The sequence below is a fragment of the Haliotis rubra genome, unplaced genomic scaffold, assembly GCF_003918875.1.
Source record: "Haliotis rubra isolate DU_JTF1 unplaced genomic scaffold, ASM391887v1 Scf321, whole genome shotgun sequence".
Classification (NCBI taxonomy): domain Eukaryota; kingdom Metazoa; phylum Mollusca; class Gastropoda; order Lepetellida; family Haliotidae; genus Haliotis; species Haliotis rubra.
Window position 1 is genome coordinate 999013 of NW_025766993.1, and position 27498 is coordinate 1026510.

The 27498-nt window shown below is 37.8% G+C and overlaps 1 protein-coding gene across 1 annotated transcript in view; it reads left to right on the forward strand.

Moving 5' to 3' along the window:
• LOC124283802 (cadherin-related tumor suppressor-like) overlaps positions 1-26447 on the forward strand; it is a 126583-nt gene extending 100136 nt beyond the window's left edge. Inside the window, 5 exon segments of the mRNA XM_046719830.1 lie at positions 19853-19990; positions 19993-20032; positions 22174-22481; positions 23263-23882; positions 24548-26447. Of these exon segments, the coding sequence (XP_046575786.1) occupies positions 19853-19990; positions 19993-20032; positions 22174-22481; positions 23263-23882; positions 24548-26308 (2867 nt within the window). The 3' untranslated portion in view covers positions 26309-26447.
• The last annotated feature ends 1051 nt before the right edge of the window (positions 26448-27498 follow it).

Here is a 27498-nt window from a genome sequence, read left to right on the forward strand (position 1 = left end):
CTGGTGTTTAAAGTTGGTTGGACAGGAAAACATGAACTTCATAGATGAGGTAGTATTCTTGCTTGTCTCCTGTTTTCACAGAGAGAGGGACAGTAAAGAACTTGTGATCCATGTAGTTTAATGTTGAGCTCATGCCTAGTGTTAATTTCCAATACATGGAAGACATGGTTTGTACCTTTGAGGCATTTCTTTGTCTCCAAGAATGAATTAGTAATGGTATTTAGCCATGTATGTAGCTTAAGTCAAGATGGCTGGCCTTCAATGGAGGTTGTTGGCCCGGGAGGCTTGGCTAATTAACGCTAATGGTGACTGTGTGGGCCAACACATAAGGTGGGAACAAAAACATTAAGTTTTAATTAGTGAAAAGAGTTTTTCTTAAAGGTTGCTCAATGCCCATATGAGAAAGAAGGAAATATTGAGCAGTTACCTTGTTTCTCATTATGTAAGGGTTGTCCCTTTCTTAATAACATTACCAGGTGCTTAATTAGCAATTTGGAAAGGAATGTTAAGAGATTAGACTTGTGGATGAAACCCATGTGTTTGTGACTTAAAACTTACAGATGTGAGGGAAAGCTATGGTTAGGATTTTACAAAATGTAAAAAAAATCCAATAAATCAACTGTAAAATTGATTTTTTAAATTAAATTTTATTAAATCTTGAAAAAGGTGATTTGAAATGATTAAAGAAAGAATAGTTTAGTTTTGATGTATGTTTCAGATATTTCAGAAAATTCCCATTTTGATAATGGTTCAGGATTTATGTTGTAATTTCACGTCATAGAGATTTGTGTGACAACATTATTACACAGAAGATTGAAACATTTATAATGAATACTGTTAATGAAAATGATGCTTTTTATGAGAGTGTATAATACCAGTGCCTTCCTGTGTAGAGTGTAACAGTGTGTCGACCAGGTGGAAATCACTGGAGTATTTGGATATTGATGAGCTCCTTGCTCTGTGTTTTATAACAGCAGCTTCCCGCCAGGTAAATCTTAGACCTGGGTCGACGAAGATAACGAACTAATTGAGACAGGTGATTAATTAATCATCAAAGAAATTACAGCCAGAGGTTCTGTTAATCAGCTTTCCCAAGATGAAGGCTGGTCACCTTGGAAACCTTATCACATGTATTTTCTCTACCAAAAAGCATGTTGTTAATATAGACCAGTTGTAGAAATATCGTTCCTTGCCATATATGGTAAACTAATTTCGCTCAGGCAATATGTCTTTGCAGCAAATAACTAAGAAATCAACCACTGTAATAAATCTTCTGGATTATATTAAATCTGTTTATGACATTTTTCTTCTGGTACATGATATTCCAATGCCTAGTTTAATATGTGATAAACCTAAGTCCCTGTTTTGAAGCCTTTGCTCAAGGATCTTGGTTTTGTATGAGTATCTGGTTTAACATGTGATAAACTTAAAGCCCTATTTTGAACCCTTCGCTCAAGCATCTTGGTTTTGTATGAGTAATTTCAACGTGAGAAAAACTTTGAAAGACTTTCAGTGACTGAGAGCAATTTGCAAATTGTTAACACAAAAAGGTGTTTTTATTGGCTCTACACTGTGTGGTCGTTGTGTTAAAATTGTGCTGTAAAGTATATATTTTAAGCCAGCAAATGCCCTTTGTGGGTCATATTTCCGAATATCGAGGTCTGAATGGCAGGTTGTGGGCTTGAAGTACAGAGTGTTTGAATGTTGAAGACTATTTGTTATGCATCATGAACTCCTTGTAAAGTGGAATCTATTTTTGTGGCAGTTGGCATTGTTGTAAGCAATGGCGTTGTTGCAATGTTGAAGTCGAAGCTGCCATTGCATGTTGTTCAGGATGTAAACTGATCGACAGTTTGCAAATTGATCCCCCAAACCACTACGCTGCTGCATGTCCTGTATGTAACTCTGATCCACCATTGGAAGGTTATTGGTATCTGGACTACAACGGCTAGGATCCGGTTCCACCAAGTTAACCCATTATGTTTTCTGTGCAATGGTGCATAAATCATTGTCTGGAATAAGATTATTTCAAATCATAAAAGGTGAAAGGTTACTAAAGGGTTAAGTTTTCAATTGAATGCTCTTTCATGAATATTATTGATTTTATGTAACTGATATATTTATCATTAACCCTAGACTGAGAGAATATGTGTTATCTGTGAACATATATAATAAGTAGAAATTGTGTTGATTTACATGTGCACCAGATTGGCTTGTGAATGAAGAAAATATTATTGTGATAACCCGAAAAAGGATTTATATATTTCCACCACTCTGGTATTAATAATTTGTCCTGCTTTTTGTAAAAAAGTGAAAATATATCAAAACCTGTTCAGTCACATGTCTTGAATCTGGTGGGAAAAACTGATAAATCCTTGAAAGCAGTTTGGCTGCTGTCATGGTAACTGAAAAAAGATAGCTTTATGTGACTGTCAAACCATTCATAAAACCCAGCACGTTAATTTTAGGTTTGATAAGTTGTTTGGAAGGGATTTTTCACACCTTCACAAAGAAAATTGAAACATTAATCTTGTGATAATTAGTTGGAGATATGTCAGTTTCAATTGTAGGTTTTATGAAATGGAGGCACAGCCATTGACGGCAAATGTCTATGATAGCCAAGGCATCTATCACATTCTATTGTCCTCAGGTATCTAGAGTTCGTGTTTGGACTCAGCCTTACTCAGTAATGGAGTTCACTCGAGTGTAATTTCACATTCTTGAGTAAGTAATATGAAACGAATACTGAAAAACTGCATTAGGTCACAAGACTTCATCTATTGTGAACGTGGAGAGGTTGGTTTTAATATGACTTGTATTGTTGATAATGTCGGGCCAGGCATGATAAACACTAGTTTTATCCTTCTTGTTTGAATCGATGAGATGGCTGTCGTGTAAAGAGAGGGTGTTGTGTTTTCTCAGATGTTCAGGTGCGATTAAGGATCATATTTAACCTATTTTTTAGTGACATGTGAAACTGTAAATATTCTACAATGGTTTGTCAACACCAACTTCAGACACTTTGGCTTTGCAAAAGTGTTAAACATCTAGGACCTGCATGACAGTCTTGACTTTAAGTTTTCTTGTATGAGATGATATGTTATGAGTGAGTAAGGGAGTTTAGTTTGATTCCGCACTCAGCAATATTCCAGCTATATGGCAGCGGTCTGTAAATAATCGAGTCTGGACCAGACAATCCTGTGATCAACAACATGAGCATCGTTGTGCGCATTTGGGAACCGATGACATGATATGTTATGATATACATGAAATAATGTTCAAGTGGTTTTAGGGTCAGTGGGGTAGCCTAGTGGTTAAAGCGTTCGCTCGTCAATCCGAAGGCCCGGGTTCGATTCCCCACATGGGTACAATGTGTGAAGGCCATTTCTGGTGTCCCCCGCCGTGATATTGCTGGAATATTGCTAAAAAGCGGCATAAAGCCTCACTTGCTTACTTACTTCAAGTGGTTTTATGACAAAGTCACATAAATTATTTTCAGACATACAAACCATATTGGGGAATTAAACCTAGGTTTTAGAAGTCTTTTCTGTGACCCCTATCTTTGCTTAACTTACTATTTGCCAAAAATATGTATCAAAATAGCTCACTCAAGTAAAATACATCATTTCTGTATTTTGACATATTGTTGTACTTAGAGATTCAAACTGTCATATATTTTCTTTTCAAAATGTGTTTGGAGAAATTGCTTTTTTATGGAGAAAATTCAGATCCCATAAATTAGATTTCCTACAAACATTGTTGTAAGGTTGATGTATTTCAGCTATTTCGTTGGCGCCACGGAACTTTAATTTGACAAGATATAGGAATGTAACGATCATATTTCACCCAATAAAATGCTTTGCATAGAGAGACAATGCAGCGTATCTGTTTTTTTAAGTACCATCAGTTAGGAAATTGCCATGAAACATGCTTTGCCCAGCTGTTGGGATTAAATTAACTTTTAGGAATTCGCTCAAATTTCACAAATGCCATGTTGTCAAATAATTTTCTTACAAAACTAGATTATATGTTCATACTTGATCAAACTCTATGGTACTTTTATGATATGAAAATATTTTGAGATATTCACTTACAACATAATGATATGATAGGGCACTTTCCAATATTTGTGTCTGCTGTAATGAAGCATTTGTGCACATACATCCAGTAAACAAGTTGTGCAAAATTTGTGTTGTGTTCTGAATGCATGAAGTTCAATAACGCTTATCCAGTAACTGTTATAAAGATTTAAGGATTTCATACCAGTTCTGTACTAGTCAGATATTCATTGAGCACCAAAATCATTGTAAAATGACTTTTCGGATATTTATGTGTTCATTAACTGTGGCGTTGAAAACAAATTCATGTTAGAATGAAGGCGGAAGATAAAAGGTAAGGTAACACTGTTTTTGTTATATTCTTTTTAAATTAACAGTAGTTCAGATAGCCATGTGGTTGTTTCTTCACTTGCACATCGGAGTGGGTTCAAATCCAGTGGATGGTTGATTGGGTAGCCTAGCCTAGTCATTAGGGATTCACGGACCACAGCAAAGGTTCTGTTCCCATTTTAATGCAATGTGTGAAGTCTATTTCTGGTGTCCCTTCTTTTGATATTGCTCCAATATTCCTGAAATTGTCATAAACCACTCAATCACCTCCAATTGGACAGTTTGAGTCTTTGCAATTTTTTTTATTCTGTGGCATAATATGGCTGCAATGGCTTGATTAACAACATAAAGCCCTTCCACATTCACCAAGCCTTTTTTGAAGAGTTCCATTGCCCTGCATTGTGACACAGCCATTCTAAGGCTTGTTTTATTGCTGGAACCAATCTCCCAATGGGCTGTTGGAAACTCTTCCTTATTAGCCTGGTGATTAACCTCAACAGTGTTATTGGACTTGATTTAAGCAAACATTGTCAAATACATGTAAATATTGTAGATATTTCACTGATACATCATATGATATGAGAACAAATTTGGGATTTGGTAAACCTCACACAGCTGTGTGTTTGTCGTTCTGGTTGTTCAGGGAAAAAATGAGGCTGATTTGTATTGTTGATGTTATTTCAAAGTAAGATGTTGTTTATAGATAGAGAAGACAGCCTAAGATAGCATTGAATGTTTATGTTTAGATACGTCTGTGTGAGGGTTATCATATAACACACTCATAAATAACTTGGCATTAGGAAACTAGTATCTACTTTTCTTATCATGGCCATTTTTTCAGAATCATTGAAGAGTTTGCGATTGGTCTTATAAAATGTTCGATGTGTTTCTCTTATACAATATTTGGTGTTGATAGGTTTTCAGTAGAAGAGAACCTTCTTAACTAACAAAACAATGTCAATATTGATGCAGTATCCATGATACTCACATGACCTGTGAGATTTTTTCTGTTAGTATTTATATTTTTGGTCCTAGAACAGCCGGTAATTGGAGACATCTCAGAGACATTTTGATAGTGTGAAGTGTTGCACATTGGTGTGAAAGTGTGAGACCTCGGGATACAGGTGCCTGATGTGGCATGCTGGGTAATCTTGATGAATGTTGTCAGGCTGTGATGAATGCCTTGTATCCCTCATTGTCACTGTAAGGAATGCTGATCTACAACTTGTACTGGGTGAACACATATCTCAAACATGATAAAACTTTACAGTTTGTCCAGAGTATTTGATGATATATTAGGTTATGAAGCTTGGTTTTATGACGACTTATAAACTATGACTCATTTTATTGAATATTAACCTGAAATCAATCAAAATTTCTGTTCAGAAACGATCAGTTTCACAGATCATTTTTCTGTCCTTGGACATGCTCTTATTTATTGATAATACTAATTAATCTAATTTTTTTTGTAAATGTGTTTTTTGCTTTTCTGCTAAAATTAAGTATACTTGGTAACATTTTGTGACTATTGATTGAAATTGATCGACATCAGTGGTATAACATATTGTTTAATTGAAATATGTCTCATCTAGAGCCAACATGTATTATAGTATTATATTCAATCAATGAAATGAGAGACCAGATGGGGGCTATTAGTTTCTCATTTGAGTTTTATCAAGATTATCCCATAGATAAGCGACATTTCCAACAGTTTTTGTGGCACTTTTACAACTGAAGCCCGAAATATAGGCACATATAGATGTCTTTATTATCAGAAACATGACCAATTAATGCAGGTGCTGGTTTCAGTACATATGTGACCAGCTGACCACAGATAACCAATCAGATTGGGTTATCGCTATTACCCCCTTGTGAGAAACAGCCAATTATAATACAGATGTTACCAGTCCATGTGAGGATAACCAATCGGAATGGGTGATTTATGGATGACAGCCAATCACATTGTTTGATATATATTGTGATGTATGTTGAATCCTGCCTGCCACATCCCAACATTCATCAGTCAACATGGCTGCTTGGTCTTGTTAAGGGTTGGGAAGTACCATTCCAGTAAGCAGAATGTTTCATGTAAGGTGGTTATCAAAATATACACGATTCTAAGGAAGGTGAAATTTATGTGAAGTTAATGGTCCGCAGATGTAGAACTATTTCCAACAGAATTGAAATACATATTTCAAATTCTAGATCAAAGTTTTTGATTTGATTTAGCATCAGCAACTAAGGTTTATGACAAGAAACACACTTTTTTAAAGTTTGTTGAAAGAATGTTCATTTCGACAAAAGGCCAGCACAAGGATGAGTGAATAACTGGAAGATGTAAGTTAATCAGCTGTAACTTCCTGCTGGCTCATGACCTACACCGCAATTTGACTAATGTTTACTCACAACCACTATGATTCCAATTTCGGTGAGTTCCAGACTCGGCTCAGCTGGTATAATACATCTGATCTAACACAACGCAGCCTAGTCGGACTACAGTAATCACTCCCCCACAGGCCTGGGTTCAAACATGGCAGCCTATTCACTTGATTAAATGTCCTTGTTTCAACATGATCACGATTTATAGACTTCATAAACAAACATGTCCTCTACCTTCAGGCCACCTTACAGGTTTCAATTAATCTTTTTCCTCTACACTTTGTAAATTGTTCAGTCTGTCGCTTGGTCTTTGATCCAACATTTTATCTGTCAGTGACAGAAAATGTTTGCGTTCGCTTGTTAAGTTAGACTTGATGTATCTGCTGAGGTAGAAGTTTATAGGTGGAAACTGTCCTTGTACGTGTTTTCGATTTAAATGATATACTCTGCTGCGATTTGATTTTCAGGAAAAATATTCAGGTTTTGGAGAAAGAAAGACCTTTGGGTATTCTATTTTCCAGAAGAATAATTTTATTACTACGATAATATACGGTAGTTTGAATTGTATGGTTGATTCAGACATGAATTCTTGAAAAAAGACCTACCGGTACAATTGGAATTCTATCTTGTTTGTACTTTAATTATGCCAGTGTTGAAAAACAGAGTGAGGAGTTTGTTCCCAAGGGAGGGTTAACGGTTGTGTTGATGATACTATCATCCCACCAACTGAGTACAACTAGCTTTGACCTGGCCCATGCCCTCTGGTGAACTCTTTAATGGAAACTGATAGGAGCTGTTGTGTCTCTAGCTTCTTGTACAACTGTGTTGTAGATGTCTCCAGCAGTTGTTGAAAGGTTGCTGTGGCTGCTGTTGCAGATAGAGCACCATAGGTCACACTGGAGATGAACAGTTGAAACACTATACACTCGGTCTTTAATTGGAGTTAAGTCAGAAGGGATGAGGAACTTTGACATTTGTCATCGTTCTTTGTAATATATTGATTTCGTTATGTGAAACATCACTTCCTTTTAATTGCTTGAATTGGATACTCGCAAAGACGTTCTTTCATTTTTAATCTTTTTTATTTCTGTCACACAGTTTTATTTGTCATTACTGTAAATACTATGCAATGTCTTACAATTTTAATTAAATTTTCAGACATTATGTGCACTACTTAATTTCCTAATGTTATTCTTTTTAAGAGAATGGCATTGTGATCAAGTTCTGCAATAAAATAGGTTTTATCAATTTTTCATATCTTTGTAAGGCTGACATTGTCTGGAGGAATGATTCAAGCCCTGTTCCTGCTTCAAAGAACATTGCTAAAACAAAGATTTCTCCTGGGTGTATTCTTGGGCTCAACCCTAGACTCAAGCTTGCATGTCTTTTGATAAATAATTCAACATGTTAGTCACCATGCTAACTGTGGGTGCTGGTGAGAAATGAAACCTTTCTTAAATGTTGAAGTGATCTTGAAGTCTTAGCATGTATAATCACAGAAAAACAGCCAAGTGTCATTCTCAAGGCGTAGCTGGAAAACAGTTTGTGCCAGGAATCCAAGACAAATACAAACATCGTAATCTACCCTGACAGAGTCAGACGTTCCTCAAAATGACTTCAGAAGGAGATATCCGAAGACCGGGGGTTCCCAGTAGTCTCAACACTGTTATGATTGCATATCATTTCCGTGACATTTGAATCATGGAGTTTTTCAGTGATAAGGAGTGATCAAGTTGCATACAAAAGGATTGAAAACAGCAGAGGTCGTTGAAGATGTAAACGAGCTAGGATGGCATTTGTTGATTCTGATATCATGGATATTCTTGTGGTCGTTGCTTGCCGTCTCTTAGGGCACCCTACCGCTGCGTGAACTCACCAGCCCACTCTCCGATCAAGGCAGCAGCTGATGGGAAAACCTCGAAAAAGTAGTTTAAAATATGAGGCACCATAAAGGTTATCCAGCTGTCCAAATATGTGGGACTAGGCAGGATGGTATTTGTTTCAGAAGTTACCCCAAATTGGGCCTCTTTGGTTTGGGTGGGAAAATATCATGAGGCATGTGTTTACACATTTTTGGAACCCCATGTGAAGTAATATGCATATTATAGCAAAACAGATGCAAATGTTTGAAATAAGTATTCTACCTTTAGCAGAAAGGAAATCGGGTTTATTGTAGGTTTAAGACATTTTCAATATTCCATACACTTTCCAAATTCCTGATCTGATTTTAAAATATGCTCAGCATATCATGGCATTTCTGGTATATAGTTTGAAGCAAAGGGGGACTTTTTGGGGCCCTGAACATTGTCTGACATGCATGCTTTAGAAAAAACGCTTTGAAGCAGCAACCTCAAAGTTGAGCATGTTTATGTGTTGCAGTGGGCTAAAATTTTCGCGATTCTTAATATTTATCCCTGTATGCCTGATGGTATCTTTTGATGAGGATAGACCATAACTCAGATTTGATAAGAGTGCGATATGTATCACGTCAGCGCTGAAATCCACACTGTGAATTATCATCAAATTCAGTAATAGCTTAGAAGGTTCTACGAGAGAAAAAATGGTAATGAATTTCCACACTCATAAGTGGTGGATATTTTTTTTGTGTGTAGATACACAGCCTCAGGCCATCATGCATCTAGAGTTATCAGTTTTACTTGAAGCAGTTGAGTAGATAGTAGCTTCCATTTTGAGTTTGAAAGAAACTGAAATCCCTGGCCAATATTACGACTGAAATGTAACTTTGGCTGAAGTGATCAAATGATACCTCAAATCTGGGTGATGCTGAAAAAGTCCGATTAAGATGTAGTCGGGAAATAGATATTGAATTTCGGATGTGGTTTTTGGGAAGCCAATCTATTCCCATGGAGGTTTGAAACCTTCCATTTTCCTCCTCACAGCCATGTTTACTCAGGCGAATAATGAGGTTTGATCAACTTTTTGTGGGTTATAGAACTCACTGAGAACATATGACTTTCCCTGTGACTTAACTTTCCTTTAGAAAAAATCCCTTGAAGCCAGTAAGATGTTATCTGTATTGGGGCTGGGAGCAAAGTGGGTTTTCTGACCCTAAATATATTGGTTTAACTAATTGAATTTTGAACCTTTATGCTGAAGAAATCTGAAACTTGATATCATTTCAGATATCAAATAAAATCATTTCTTTCACAATGCAATAACCCCTTCAGATAGTTTAATAACTGTTTACAAGCTACTCTCATCATTTTGAAGTGACGTTAAGCCGTTATGCAAATTTCACTAGTATTTTCTTTGATATTACGTTTTCATCAGCTATTTAAGCCTTCTAAGGTTACAGTGTTTTTTTGGTTTTCACTGGCCTATTTAGTTCATTCCTATTTTGTTGTGTTTCTGTTAATTTAATTGGTCCAGGTATCTAAGTTGTATAAGGCGCTACAATTTCCTGTACAGAGTTGCTTCCCTTGGGCAAACCAGAAAGATGTGATTGTGGGTTTGAATCCCGAATTATCTTCCTAGGTCTGTCAGCAACATAGGATTGAGTAAATCAATGCTCATGCTGTTGATCACTAAATTGTCTGGTCAATACTTGATTATTTACAGACAGCTGCCATATAGCGTGAATATTGTTGAGTGCAGTGTAAAACTAAACTCACTCACTCATTCAGCACCATAGGTTCCACCCAATGGTAAACATCTGCAAACTCCTACACTTCTACCTCTCCTCTCACATTTAAGCCCCACACAAACTGTGATGAAGCAACATTAAACCCAGCTCACTCACGTACGCAGTCTATTATTTTCCTTTCAGTGTTCTCTTGTCTTTGAAAAGAAAATCCCACCCAAATCCAATGATGTATTGTCATTTAGTGAAACTCATGAATTTTGCATATTCTGTGGCCCAGGGTTTATTATGAACACAAACACATACACCATTAAACTCTCATATTATCTCCAAAAAGAAACAAACTACTAACAGCTGTGAGGAAGATTGTATCTTGGATGCAGGCAGACATCTTGAATATGGCGGACATCCTGCAGCACTGGTGTCAAGGATTTGGATTGAGATGTATCCGGAATTGGTTGCATGACACGTCTACCTTTTCCTGTGGATACTGAGAACAAAAAGGTTTTGAACTTATGACAGCAAAAACTGTTTTTTGTGCTCAATATTACTTCTTGTTTTTCAAAGATGAAAAGGTCATGTTCTGAAAAGAAGAGGTAGGATAATGACCTGTTGTGGCCCATATCTCCACAGATTAGGAACTGAGTAAAACTTATATTGTTTATGTAATGAAAATCATCAGAAATGTTCATATGAATGATGATTTGACATTCAACAACTGTATGTTTGACTCTTGAGACAATGCTAAATGCATAGATTATGGAAAAATGTGACAAAAAAGCTGAATTTAAAGGTTATCTTGAGGCATTTTTTTCATATGTCAAATTTGACCAGTCTATTATAGATGTGATTCAAAGCAGATCAAACACATTGTAACAAAGTTATCTTGGGTCATAAACTTCATCATACTGTTTCATTTAATGTTTATTTGAAAATAGAGGAATTTTTTCACACATTCTAGCCATGCTTGTGTGTGATGATCACATCAGAATTTCGAGTGTTAAGAAAAACAAAAGCTTGGTGACAGCCTTTTGAACATGTCTGACAACTGGAACCAATATTCAAAGTTTTCAACAAGTTTATAATTTGACATTTCATGCGGCCAAGTAACGAGACCTTTTCCAACCTCATGTTTTTGTGACCAACACTGAGGGTGTTTTCTGAATTTGCAATATGGTTGGTGAAACTGGTACAAGGTGAAAGTATGTCTTTTTTATCTGCTGTGTTGCCAAACTGCACCTCAAATGTTAATTCCTTGCCTGAATTTGAAACGAGGGGAGTCTAATGAAGGGAGCATATTTTTCTTCTTTTTAATTGAATTTACATGACTGTTTCTATTCTTTACGAATGGGACTTCTGAATGCAGGACATGTGCTTTCTGAAACCTTTTCGCCACGTCTCCTATTTCCCATTTTTTTCTCCGAAACAATTTTAGTCTCCCTTTGAGCAAGAATCTGGGTATCTCATTTCAATGTCAGAGGAATTAAAAACAGCAAAAAAGTAGCGTGTCTCAGGAGTTCTTACAAGGACACATACCCATAATGCAACTGTTCCGTGTGCCATTACTCTTCAGAAATGGAAAGATTTATGACTGGAATGGATGCCACCAAGATTGAGCAGCAGATAGCTTTTATCACTCCACAGCAACCGACAATTCATACAATAGATTCGCTGGAACTGCGTCTGGCTTAATCCACTGCAATTGCAACAGGGGAATGTATTTGTACCCGCTCCCAACTTTTGACTTTCCTGTTTCTGGCACCATGGCAAATACTTCTTGCAATGGTTCCTGCCAAACTAGAGGGTATTGCAATACAATTTGTTCCGAAAGGTTTGACTTCAAATTGTAGACACATTATGCAATGTGCAGGAGTAATTGGTTTGATGCTAGAGTGCCTGTCATGAGTTTCCAAGGCATTGCCAAGGTTGTCTCATCTACAGTCAACTCTCGTATCCACTAACTGGTATATATTCTGTATTTCACATCAATTTTTCGGAACAAGGCTATCCAATTTCTTCTTCCATTACCAACAGGCCACTAAAAGAGATGTTTAAAGAAAGAAAATATGGTTTTGGAACAATCAACATACGAGGAAAAAATATTTTAAGGGTTTATTCTATGGAACTTTACGACATTTTTGTGAGTCCTGGGCAACAGTAATTTGAAGATATTTGAAGACTGCATTATAGTGATTGGTTTTCTGCCTGAGGGGAATACTTTCATCTTTCCATGAGCAATATGTCACAGAGAAATTTGAGATTTTGCAGGATATTTGATGGATTATGAGACCATATTTGTTGAATCATTTTCCTGTGTCATATGAGTTATTGTTCTATTGATCTGTTTGGAACTTAAAGGGTGAAATAAGGACATAAGGTGGGGGAAAAACAATGATTTCCTGTTAAACTTAATGAAAATAATTTTTGGAGTTGAAAGATTTTGTTTGGCATGTTTATTTCACTTCAAAGTATAGAATTTCTTGTCAGTGCTACTGTTGTCTGTTGGGGTATGATAGTTGAAATTTAAAAGGAAATGTCATCTTTAAAGTGTTGCCTCATGTACAGAAAATCGAAAAACTGTTTTTCAGATTTCATTTATTTGATGACACAAACTGATCTTATTAAATTGGTCCTGCATTTTTGCTTTAAATGAAAATTTGTCTTCTGATTTTGTTCAAAGTGTTGTGTAATGAATATTTTTATGCTTTCGTGGCCTTCCTTTAGTTTGAAAACTGTTTCCCTCAGAACAACCAATATCTCTTTTCTGTGTGACAAATGTCAATAATTGTAATCCTTTTTTTCCTTTTCGGCAAAATTGTTGATAATATTAATGGATTTTCTGTCAGAACTTAGATGGTGGAACAAATTCTTCATCTTTCAAATATTGGGTTTGCCACGTTGGTGCCAGCTTCAAGCTCTAAGCCAGAATCCTTAGCTGCATCCTGCGTGGCTTATCATGTTTCACACCCGTTTTGTTTCTGATTAATTACATCCTTGAAATATGACTGATCTTTCTCAGCCCCTTGGTCAAGTGTACACTTCACAAGAATAATCTCAATCTTTCAACTCCATCCTCCACATGCTGTATCAACAAATAATTTGGTTACATTGAGAAAGCATAATTTGTTGAGTCGGCAAGTAATTTTGAGGAAAAATGTAAACTCATCAATTATAGATCCAGGTTTAGGAGCTGTCAGGAATACTAAAAAATACAATGCGAAGATTTAGAATTGGTTCAAGTGGTGGATATACGCGAGGAGTTTCGATCTTTTATGATTGTCGATGCAAACAAGGAATGGAATATTTCTCTTTAAAAAAACAATATTTCTGGTTCATATTGATAAAGGAAGGACTGAGAATTGATCACTCTTGTGTTTTTTGTATAATCGATAGCACTCCTATTGAATGTGGTAATGACAGAGTAGTGGAGTGTTAGCAGGCCTTCATCATCTGGTTTCATTGAATCATATGCTTGTGCTCATTTGTAAAATTAACTCCGAACTCCCATTTCGATGTACTCTGAACAATATTGATGAACTGCTCAAAACTGTCGTTGGAAACCCTACGTTATACAAATGGCCGACAGCAGGTTGTTGGCTTCTGACATTTGATTGACATATGATGACAAACATGCAAGATGGCTTAGTTTGCCCTTTGTAGTTACACGATCTGTCAGGTCATGTGACTTGTCATGTGACTTCTTGTCTTTGATAGCGTTAGATAATAATCTACGACTATTCATAACAGCAAGACTGGACTATTACCAAAAAAGATGCCGAGATTTGACATTTCCTTGTACAAGTGTTGTCAGCGGATATAGGAGTCTGATTACTGATCAGGATCCCTTTTTCTGTGACACTTATCCCTTGGACGTATTGGAAAGGAGATTGGAGGACTGATTTGTGCCCTGTGGGATTGTCCATCAGAATTTGTTCTTATGAACAGAACTGCCTGAGATGGGGCTTTGATGGTCACAATGGCATATAATAATAATAATATGGCCTCTTACATAGCGCTGAACTCTACGCAGCATGGACACGCTCAAAGCGCATACAACATGATGAACATTATTATCCCAGATAACCCAAGCTGCCTGTGAGGCGCCAGAAGGTTGATAGTCATATGACTTATCCCACCGGGTACCCATTTTCTGCTTGGTGAACAGAGGCAATTTTTAACAAACTCACTTGCCTAAGGTGTGACCATGTGTGTGCTCTATTGTGGGGAAGGACAAGTTCTAGTCAAGCTGCTGTACACGACACACATATAAGTTAGGTTTGCTCAGAAGGAATATTTGGACATGATGCAGTTAATAGTGTTTCATGGTGCACTTGGCATCTTGACCCTTGTTCACATTATTGACCATGTTGGTCTGTATATAAATATTTACTTGGAGGCTCGCAATAAAACAATATGGATTATAAAAAATTTTGAAACAGGCTTTCCATGCACTCCTTTTTCATGATTTTAATCAGAATCAAAAAGGATTCTCAGAAGTGCCGTAAGTCCCCATTGCCCCTAGCATGGTGACCTTACCTTTCTTGCACTCACTCACTCACTCACTCAAAATGGCTTCGGAATGTGGATAGAACAATGACATGTTCTTACTGGCCTCATGTTTTGCTCTGAGTGAGAATCAGTTTGAGACAGCCTCCCACTGGTTTGTCTGGGCTCCCAGTGGATTTCAATTATATTTTGTACTCTAATGTAATAATGTCAAATTTCTACAAGACTAATAATATCACTCAGTGAATTGGGAAATATCAAATTAAACAGAAATCAATTCAAACATTTTTCTGTTTCATAAATACGAAAGTGATAATTTTCATTCTTGTTTCCGTCTTCTGAAATTCAAATAACCTACATTGGAGGAAGTTGATGCTATTACCGTCACTTCCTCTGACAATCTAAGTGATATGTGTAGAAATGAAACACTTCAGTTATGCATTTAACTGTCATGTATAAATGTCTTGTATGAGAAGAAGCTGACACCTTGTCAGTATAACAGTCACTAGTCCCACCATCTTGCAAGTCTATAACAGCATCACTGACGGAGGTTTGATACGGTATAACGTAAATATCCCACCTCTCATGTGGAAGTAATCTCAGCAAGATGGTGATGGTCTGTCTAAAATGTTCCAGCAGCAGAAAAAGCTAGCGACTGTGAGACAAAGGAATTTAATATACAAGAGGACAACCACACTCAATGAAAGTCACACTGTTATACATGCCCCCAGTCAATAACCCAGTTATTTCCCTAGGACGGTTTACATAACAAGCGGAACCATCCGAGGTGATTGCCATTTTAATTTCTGCGGCCTTCCTGTCAGAGTTGTCTGTTAGTTCCATCTCAGATACATTTTCCTGAGATGAGAAGGAAAAAACTTGCTTAATTTTCTCGATGCCAATAAAAACAAGTGTGGGATATTGGTTTGGCAGACGGTAGTTGGACCAATTATGAAGTCGGGCTTCGGCTTTTGAGACGGAGGTAGGGAACGGGGGATGTAGTGATGTACCAGCGTTACATCAAACTCAATGGACTGTTAAATGTATTCTAGATGTATTTACGCGAATAGTTCATTTCTTTGCATGCTCTGTTCCTTTTTTTGTGTGTCCTATTACCATTTTCTTGAAACAAATGAATCATAAACAGTTCATGATTGTTACTGGTTAAACTTTTGGTAACAGGCACCAAATGTTTGGCCCCAAAAGTTTTCAACCTTGCCCTATCATTTTGTTCCTTTTTCTGTTTTTAGGGTATACATGTTTTTCAAGGGAATGTTTCTTTCAAATAATGTCATTTTGTAGATTTGGATGTAAAAAATGTCAAGTATACAAACAGAATCAAAGAACTGCCGACATTGAAGAATGGAAATCATTTTATCTAGTTACTTTGTCAACAACAATTCACAGCTGTTGCATTTGTTTTGTATCAAGTTTACTTTAGTTGTTTTCAGCACAATTTACAATTATTCTAAAGCTTTTGAAGTAAATATTAGACAAACAAGTTCTATCTGTCTTTGATAGTCAGACATGACTCATAACGTCTAAATAATTGATCACCTCAGTGCCTGCTTTTTTTTAGCAATCATAAAAAAAAATTGGAAGTCTTGTGTAAGATTGACAGTAATTCCAGTTGAAAGAGTGATGGTGTTTGGGTCTTAAGCGTGACCATATATTTATCTGACCTTAAACTTGTATATCCATAAGGATTACAGTCACAGCAAAAAAGAAAGTTTTTTGACTGTTTAAACTTTTGAAGGTCGCTGTTTTTGGGTTTGAGTGAAGCCTGCTGTATTTGTACAAGACTTGCCTCCCAGGGGCTTGTAGACTTAACATCAATGTCATGCCAGCAGGTTTTGCATTAATGGAGTCTGAGATTGGAGCTACAAGTCATGTTTTGTGTCTCATTTGTCATGTTGTTATGTTCCTGTTGGTATAGGTTCTTAGGTCCTTTGTCATTAGTCGCCTAATACTTATATCATACTCCATACAAAGGTCAGTATTCCAACACCCTCTGCAGGGGATCTCTAGCTCAGTATGTATGTAATATTATAAGATTATGACTGCTTAAGAACATGGGATCACTGAAGTTGGCCTGAATTATGACAAATTGAAAAATGAACTGATCCATCAAAACTTCTTAGATCATATATTTTGCAATCATTGTTTATGTGTTTTTTTGGGGTGGTGGAGTAGCCTAGTGGTTAAGGCGTTTGCTCGTCACGCCAAAGACCCGGGTCTGATTCCCCACATGGGTACAATGTGTGAAGCCCATTTATGGTGTCTCCCACCGTGATATTGCTGGAATATTGCCAAAAGCGACATAAAACTAAGCTTTCTTATTATGTGTTTTTGTAGACAACACTGATTGGTTAAACATGACCTTTGCATGTTACTGGTAAACATTGTCATGTGCACATTTCAGAATAATTATTTTTCTTATCCTTATTTGCGGATACCCTGATACAAAATGGACATTGTTTTATTGGATAGAAATACAATATTATTTTCTTGTGCAAAATACCTTTACATTTCGAGCAGACAATCACACAAGAAATTATGTAGCACTTGCTTTGTGACACTAAATGATAATGTTCATTATGATGTTCATATGTGACTTGATGTCACTTATTTCAAGATGAGTACATCAATGATCATTGGCACCTTCGGTGATGTCATTTTCAAATGTATTTTCTATTTGACACTAAATGATAATGTTCATTATGATGTTCATATGTGACTTGATGTCACTTATTTCAAGATGAGTACATCAATGATCATTGGCACCTTCGGTGATGTCATTTTCAAATGTATTTTCTATTTGACACTAAATGATAATGTTCATTATGATGTTCATATGTGACTTGATGTCACTTATTTCAAGATGAGTACATCAATGATCATTGGCACCTTCGGTGATGTCATTTTCAAATGTATTTTCTATTTGACACTAAATGATAATGTTCATTATGATGTTCATATGTGACTTGATGTCACTTATTTCAAGATGAGTACATCAATGATCATTGGCACCTTCGGTGATGTCATTTTCAAGTGTATTGTCCATTTGACACTAAATGATAATGTTCATTATGATGTTCATATGTGACTTGATGTCACTTATTTCAAGATGAGTACATCAATGATCATTGGCACCTTCGGTGATGTCATTTTCAAATGTATTTTCTATTTGACACTAAATGATAATGTTCATTATGATGTTCATATGTGACTTGATGTCACTTATTTCAAGATGAGTACATCAATGATCATTGGGACCTTCGGTGATGTCATTTTCAAGTGTATTGTCCATTTCAGAAGGAGCCTTGGAACAATTTGAATTTAGTTTAAAGGTTTTATGTCGTTTTCTTGATATTCCGAATGGGTATGTTTTGCAAGGGATCCTTGCTTCTGTTCACACATATGTCCTGGAACTCCAAAGGTTGATGCCACTGTTTTAGCTACTCAGAGAGTTGCCGACAGAAATATGGGTGAAGTGACGAGGAAAAGAAATATTTATTGCCCACAGAAGAGTTCCCCTCACATTTGGTCTGCTGTAGACATTCTTGTAAACTTTCATAAATTTTCTGTTTGGTTGTGTATGATGTGTAGGCGTACTTCTCCTGAGAGTGTTTCAGTTAAAGGATCTTACCAGGCTTTCAGCATGGTATATTTTAATCCAATTTTGAAGCAAAGAAATCTTGTTAAAATCTCTAGTTGGATTCCCCCAAAGTATTGGTTTTTGCAATAGGATTTAGTGTTTTATGCGTCTGAGAGAAGGCTTTAATGCTATTAGCACTTTTAACCGAAAAACAGTGAGGAGATCTCAACAACATGTGATGAAACTTTCAATAATTCTTTTTGCGAGATACCAATATGTTCAGAGAAAGAAAAGCAAATGTTGTAAGTTGGGTTTTTTCATGTTAACATTTGGTTTGAGTAGGAATGTGGGAAGTTTCAGTGTTGCAACAACTAAAACTGAGAAAAAGTTTTCAAGAAAGTAGTAAGTAACAAAGGTAATGTTTTCCTGGAAACTTATGTAGAATTTGAACAAAACATGACCCTGAGTATTCTTTTGTTATTAACATGTTTTTCATTTGCCTTGCACCATGTGTGTTCAGTAGACCGTGAAGATGGTTTCTTTGAAGTGTACATGTAGACAAACACGCACAGACACCACACAATTAGGGAAGGAGCTGGAAGGGCCTTGGACATGATAAATGATATAACCCTTCACCTACTTGTGCGAAGAACAACTAAAACAGACGATTTCCCTTCACTTCTGACCTCGTGGCACACCTCAACATACCAAGTTTCATGCTTATCTGTCACACACCAATTTATTGTCTTGATATGTTAAAGGTTAGGGAAATAGTATTTGAACAATGGTGTAAGTTTTCATTTAGATGGTGTTCCATGTTAATGAGTGTGTGATCTGATCTGAGTCTTCAAAAGAGTGCTGTTGCCCTCTGTGTTACTCTTGGTCATAAAATAGATGGGAGATACTGCCTCATTATGTGAGGAACATGGTATACACATGAAAGTACTTGACCTTCACCTTGAGACGACTTATGTAACTTTGTCATGTCAGGTTGGATTTCAGACTCTCAGTCCATGAAGCATTGGTTTTGTTTATTCATATATGTTTCAAGAAAAGCGACAACTGTGGAGATTGTTGCATATAAACTTGTTTATTTTTTAGGATTTACTAATCCTTTGTTGTACTAATAAGTAATGCATAATTAAAAGAAAAAGAGAAAATATTCTTGGGAAAAAAAACTTGTTCATTTTGAAAACAGTTTGAAAAATAGTAAAAGTGCATTTTATGAAAATACATGTTTAGGTAAGCATTATTAGTAATTATTGTTTGAAGTATCAAGTTAATTATTGAAATAGTTTTGGTAAACAGCATCTGACATTTTCAGTTTCAGATTGTTTGCTACTATCTGTGTAAAGACTAATTCTGTTGATCTTGTTGCAGGTTCTCCTCGTTTGACAGGATCAGGGACCATCAAGGTGTTGGTACAGGACGTCAATGACCATTCTCCAGCGTTTGACAACACGCAGTACACAGGACATGTCCTGGAGAACCTGTCCTCGCCTACCTCCGTACTCTCGGTCGAGCCACAGACCAGGACGAGGGGGAAAACGCAGAGATTGTGTAAGTGTTCCCATGGAGATATTTTAATTACTTTTAGTTCATTCAATCATCATTAAGGATCTGCCGTCATGGTAAAACTACATGCTCTCTGGCACCAGACTCAGGTTTTATAATTCTGTGAAAAAAACCAACCAGTTGTGAGATGAACTGTGGTGTGTTATTGATTTGGGAAAAAAAGTTTAGAAATTCTAGAAAGTAAGATACTTGCTGGCAGGCAGTTTTATCAAACAGAGACTCAAAGATGCATCTCTGCTTGTTTGTATTTATGGCTTATTTCATCATCTGTGGAAGGATCCATCAGACGAAGCTAAAGTATGTGATCAGGGACCTCCTACCTGTTCTTCATGTGGGCACAATTCCACAAATGATCTTGATCTATGGCTCTTCAATCTTTTAAACTTTTAAGAAAGATTTGTGATATAGTTGCAGCTCTTAAGAACACTTAACTGGGAATAGAAGTTTATAAAAAGTTGTTTTGTTGATGAAGAGGAATCTGAAGTTTGATGTTTGTCCAAATGAACTCTGAAAAATATGAATTGTACATCAATCATTCAAATAAAACAGCTGAGTCATATTCGTAGGTCTTCATGCCTTTTAGCCCAAGAACAAAAAATAATCATTGTTAAATTTTTTTAGTGAAACTTTGTAGCATGTATTCAGGTAACTAGTATGTTAATGTCCATCGGCCATTTTGCTAATGAGTCGTTGGTGCCAAAACAATGGTAAGTGATGACAAAGACATGATACACTACCAGTATTTTATCATTTATGGAATAGTGTTACCTCCCAGTTCATTTCGCTGTATCTTGCCTCTTGTGCTATTTTTTCACTGGGGACTATTTGCCTGACAACTGTTTCAGATAACAATGGCTTCAGTGTTTCAGGAAAATCGCTTGAATGTGAACATACAGAGATAATGATTGTTTGAAATATCTCACTTATTGTCCCTTTGTTTCTATTGCTGTGGTTGTTTGATGTGAATCTCTTTTAGGTCTGCATATCAAAATTAGATTATACAAAATTTACATCGTGCTGACTTTTTAAGCTTTGCTTTTATAAAGTGACATGTTTTCTGTTCTGAAACCAGCCTTTGAGATGGACTTTAGTGCTGATAAAAAGTCTGAAATTTGAATTCTTTGATGCTGGACAAATTGGCACTGTAAAAAAATATTTAGGATTATGAAACAAATTTCAGTTCACAAAGTAAATGGCAGTGTTTTGAACCTTTTGTTAGCTTTTTTTGTTTTTCATCTGTTTTGGATTTACATCAGTGGTTTTCACAACTCTGATCTATTGAAGATTCTGTTATAATGAAAATTGAATAACATTTTACATGTTGTCAGTGCCAGATGCTTGGAATGTGATCAAGCTAATGTAGTAAGCTCTAGATTAAAACTTTTGAACTTTACTTGTACATGTGACATAAACTGAGCTTCGAGAGTCAAGGAAGAGCTCTTGAGAGACAGCGCCACTGTACAGCACCATTGCAGTGCATGTACTGCAGTAGTTATCATACATTGATGTCCTTTGTGAGATGAGTGCTTTTTACACAGATCTGTTGCAGGATCTAACTTTTGGGTCTGATCTACAAAAAAATATTTGTAGCGCAATGTCATTTGTAAGCCTATGATAAACTATAGAGTTACGACAGATCGTAACGTTATGGACGCTTTGTGGATCGAGACCCAGGTTTCTATGCCTTGTCTGACAGAAAAATTATCATACTGTACTGGGTCCCGATCCACGAAACATTCGTAGCACTACGACATTCGTAAGTCTATGATAGACTATAAAGTTACCCCAGGTCGTATTGTTGTGGATGCTTTGTGGACTGAGACCCAGTACCTTACATAGAGCCATCTTGTAGAATGGTAATAGTGACATAATCAGTTTGTCTCTAGGGCTACTCTGTGTAAAAACATTATTGGAACTATCTGATGATCTACATATGAGAATGAATGCATTTATTCATACTAAAGAAAAGGTTATGATGATGTGAGGTTGTCTTGACCTGATTTTTTTAGGCCCTGCGGTTTGGATGAACTGAAATTGTGTTGACCTTAGTTTCTTTGGAACTGTTATTGTATCGACCCTAGGTTGTCATATTCCACTACAATGCCTTCAATGTACTCTACTTCCAGCTACAGCTTGGAGAACAGCATGGGGGAGAAGTTCACCATATACCCAGACACCGGTCAAATCGTTACCTTGGCAATACTGGACAGAGAGGAACGCAATGAGTATGAGCTAGTTGTCATTGCCTCAGACAGAGGCATCCCCCCTCAGTCGGCCACCACCAAGGTTGTGATCCACATAGACGATAACAACGACAATTCCCCCGAGTTTGAGCAGCAAAGCTACTCCCAGGTTGTTCTAAGTCCAACGGCCACAGGAGCATTTGTGCTTGGAAGTGACCGCCATAGATCGAGACATCGGCAGCAACGGCCAGGTCAGGTACTCCCTCTCGGGCGACGATGCCAGGAAGTTTACCATCAATGAGAACTCAGGTGTCATCACAGCAGGGCAGGAACTTGTGCAATCCGGATCACGGTACAACCTCATCGTCAGGGCTTCAGACCAGGTGAGTCAAATGCACAAACTGAACTTTTCAAAGTCATATCTACTTGTAAAAGCATTGTATCAGTTTTGACCGAGAGGGACAAGTGTCAAATTCTTTCAATCAGCTTTCGTGTGGAGTTACTGCAGTTTTAGGATGTATCCTGCAGTTATTCCTTACATTGTTTACACGATGTCTCCGATTCACACCTGACTCTGATTACATTGTCTAGACTGATACTGGAACTGGGCAGCAGTGTCTCCTCCCCAGGTTTCCTCTTTGCACAAGTGATGTAAACAGGTTAAATCAATGATGAAGATTGAAACTATGATGGCAGAAGGGATGAGATAAGATCAAGTTGTGACATGAGACACTTGCAGAAAATGGGTACCCAGTGGGATGTCATGTGTCTGGGAACCTTCTAGAGCCTCACAGCCAGCTTGGGTTATCCGGGGTAATGATAATCAGATAGTGTGTTGGCGCTTTGAGCATGTGCCTTTTACATGGAAAAGGCGCATTATAAATTCACAATTATTATTATCATCCTTACTGGTTTCATCATCATATGTTCACTTTTAAACAGTTTTATTATATTTCAGTTCAAAATAAATGTATAATTATTAAAGTTCCCTGAATTCCCTGATAGTGATGTTGTCCTGTATTTTTTCTACAGGGCAAGGTTCCAACTCCAACACTGTCACTGTTCGCGTGGACATGATCTCGTCCTCCGAATCTAAACCCATCTTCAGCCCATTTGATGTGAACCTGTCTGTAAAGGAAAACTCTCTCCCTGGTAAGATTCTCACCACCGTATCAGCCACTACGACCAGGACCAATCAGATCCTGTATTACATCGCCGGGGGCAACGTCAACCGAGGATTTGGAATCAACCAACTGAATGGTACCATTTCTGTGTTTGGAGTCATTGACTACGAAACTACCAGGAGCTTTGAGCTGTGGATTGAGGCCAATGATGGAGGCAACCCAGCTCTGTCAGAGTATAAGATGATGAGGGTGAGCGTAGAGGACGAGAACGACAATGCTCCTCGGTTCCAACAGAGTCACTACAACACCAGCATTCTGGAGAATGTTCCGAAGGGTCGTACATTGATACAGCTTTCGGCCACTGACCTTGACTCCAATCAAAATGGCCAGATCACATACTCCATCCACAGTGGTAATACCAATAAAACCTTCCAAATTGATGCTCAGTCTGGCCTCATCTCCACCTTCAACATCGTGGACAGGGAAGGCATCAGCCTCTTCCATCTCATTGTAAAGGCTGAAGACCAGGTAAGGAAACAGAAATGTATACTTTTTTTTATAAGTATAATGTGACAATATGGCTGAAATACTGCTGATGTGACTTAAAATTGTAACTAATCATATAATGAAGGGTGCCATTCTGTTTTACATATACACTGTATGTTTTGTTTTTCACCAGGTAAGGAATCAGAAATGTTCTTGTATTTTACTTTTGATAGGTATAATGAGATATATAATTCTGTTGAAATATACACTGTACATTTTGTTTTCATGGCATCAAAAATATCCTTATCAAAGTTGAGTAATATATGTTACATTAATGCCACTGGATCTGACCTTTTTAAGGTTACAGGGACAATCGTATATCTGTGTTAACTAGTTTTCAAGATAGTAGGATTGTGATAAATGTTGCAGCAGGATGTAGATGTAAGTTTAAGGAGATAATGTTCTGACAGAATTATGATCAACTCCAGTGATGTAAATTGATTTAATGGAAAACTTATCATGAAGATCTCTGAGTCAAGTCCATTTGAATTTTGTATAGAGAAACATGTTTTCTGATGCTTCTCTTTGGCTTAAAGCCAAAATCTAGCTTTTAAATCCTTCAAAATACCTTGCTGTTAACCTGTAGATTTGTATTACTGATGCAGATTATTGCTGAAGATTTAACTTACAACTTTGATGGTTTTTAGGGTACCCCAAAACTGACCTCTACTGCAACAGTGACAATCCACATCCTTGATGAAAATGACAACCCACCCAAGTTTACAAGGCGATACAGTCTGTCAGTGCCGGAGAATGTCCCTCTCAACAGCTTCATCGTACAGATGAAAACGTCCGACAAGGACATCGGTGACAATGCCAAGTCAACCTTTAAGCTGCAGAATGATCATGACAAGCTTAGCTTTGCTATTGACAGCATCAGCGGCAACATCTCCACCGTGGCACTGTTGGATGCAGAGAAAGAAGACAGATACTACCCCAGTGTTGTTGCTGTGGATACTAACTTCAGAGTATCAACTCAGGTCTTCATCAAGGTCCAAGATGTCAATGACAATGCTCCTGTGTTCATAGAAGACACTCTCAGCTTTGACTTCCAGGAAAACCAGTCAGCCAATGCAGTGGTTGGAAGGTTAAGGGCAATGGATGCGGACTTGGAACAACCCAACAATCAGTACATCTTCTCACTGAAACGCCCCTCAGATATCTTTGAAATAAATGCTGAAACTGGAGACATTACTGCCTTACAAACACTCTACTACCGTCACGTGCCAGACCATCCCCTGTCCATCAACAGATACACCCTAGATGTTGTGGTGACAGATCTTGGAACACCCTCCTTGTCCTCCGAGAACATGGTGATCATCACCGTCATTGATGCCAATAACCATCCTCCTCAGTTTGTACAGAGCAGCTACTTCTCAGCCGTGCCAGAAAACAGAGCAATTGGGGACCATGTCATCTCTATACTGGCTGTGGATGAACATGACTATGGAATCAATGCAGAAGTGTTCTATTCGGTTTCAGGAGGAAACGGTTCTCAGTTCTTCCAGATTGATCAAGATACTGGCTTCATTACCGTGAAAGCTTCTCTTCAGGGCCGACAGAATGCTGATTACCTCCTGTTTGTGAAAGCCCAGGACAAAGGTACACCTCCCCAGTCCACTACAGTAGACGTTCACTTCAAGATCACCGATGTCAACAACTTTGCTCCAGAGTTTGCAACTCAGATCTTCCAGAAAACCATCGCTGAAGACACTCCTATCGGGCAGACCATACAGACTTTCTCAGCAACAGATAATGATCCTGGCATCAATGGCCAAGTCATGTATCTTATCTCCTCTGGGAACAAAGATGGTCTATTTCACATGGGGAAAGAAAGCGGTGCACTCATTATTGCCAAGGCTCTTGACTTTGACACCCATCCAACTCATCTTCTGACTATCAGTGCCAGAGACAAGGCTCTTGTGTATAAGGAGATCAACAGGACATTCACTCTCCATCTCACTGATGTAAATGACAACCCGCCTGTGTTTAACCAGACCTACTATGATGCCTACATCCCCGAGAACTCGGCCCCTTCCACATCCTTCTACACGGTCCATGCTACAGATGCAGACAGTGGGGACAATGCCATCATCCACTATTCAATAGTCGGGAACTCCATTTTCACCATTGAGAAGGAGACAGGAATAATGAGATCCCAGGGTAGTCTGGATTATGAGGTGAAGGACGCTTACTCCGTGACGATCATGGCCTACAACCCAAGCGAATTAAATGGGGGATCGGATATGAAGAAGACTGTTGTCACCGTTCATGTCCATGTGGTTGGTGTCAACGAATACTTCCCTCAGTTTGAGAAATCACGCTACAACTTCAGAGTCAGTGAATCTGCAACAATCAACTCATCCATTGGGTCAGTCATGGCAACAGATCAAGACAAGGGTATCTGATGGCATAGTATATTATTTCCTCATTGGCTCCAGCAACCTTAGAGGATTTCGCATCGACCATCAGACTGGAGTTATTCATGTTGCCGGGCGACCAGACTACGAGTCCTCGCAAGAGATAATTCTGAATGTAATGGCCAAGAACTGGGGTAGTATCCAAGGTAACGACACTGATACGTGCCAGGTGTATGTCACCATAGAAGATGCTAACGATCCTCCAGTATTCAGTAGGAACAAATACGATGCTACAATCAATGAAAATTCTCCCCAGGAAACGTATGTTATCAAGGTTGAAGCCACAGACAATGACTATAAGCCAGAGAACAGAAACTTTGAGTACACCATTCTCAAAGGAAATGATGGAAACCGATTCAAGATTAACCGCGTCAATGGAGAGATTCGGACAACTGGACAGGGTTATCTGGACCGAGAGACTCAGGATCAGTTTAACATCACTGTTGGAGCTGTGGACTCCGGCCTGCCTCCTCAAACAGGTAATACTGATTTGATGATAAACATCTTTAACACTGGTCCGTCACCTGAGTAGCAGTGATAATTTGTAATCTCTTTATAGTTTTGATAATTGTATTGATATTGAAGCATAATTGTTTTATCCTTTTGCTTTTTGTACTGTTGCAGGTTCTGCTGTGGTACAGATAAGATTACAAGACATGAATGACAATGGTCCATACTTTGACCCCACCGTGCCTGAAGGTCACATTCTGGAGAACCGAGGTGCTGGAGAGTTTGTGATGTCGTTGCCTCAGTTCACAAAGGACCTTGATCTGCCTCCTAACCAGGCTCCTTATAGGTACAGGATGTTATCATCTTCAGACAAATTCAGAATTGACTCACAGACAGGGCGAGTGGAGACTATTGCCACTCTGGACCGAGAACTGACCCCTGAGTTCACAGCTCCCAGTTATGGTCACTGATGGTGGCATGCCTACCATGACATCAACCTTGACCTTCAAAATTGTTGTCAGTGATGTAAATGATAACCCTCCAAGGCCAAGGCCACTGGTCATCCAACTGATGATTCTCCAGGGTATGTCATCTATCGGCTTGGTTGCGGATGTCAAACCACTGGATGATGATGTAGTTGGCAACTACAGCTGCAACATTGAAAGTGGGGATACCAACACATTCAACATCTACCAGAACTGTGATCTTCGAGTGATTGGCTCAGTTGA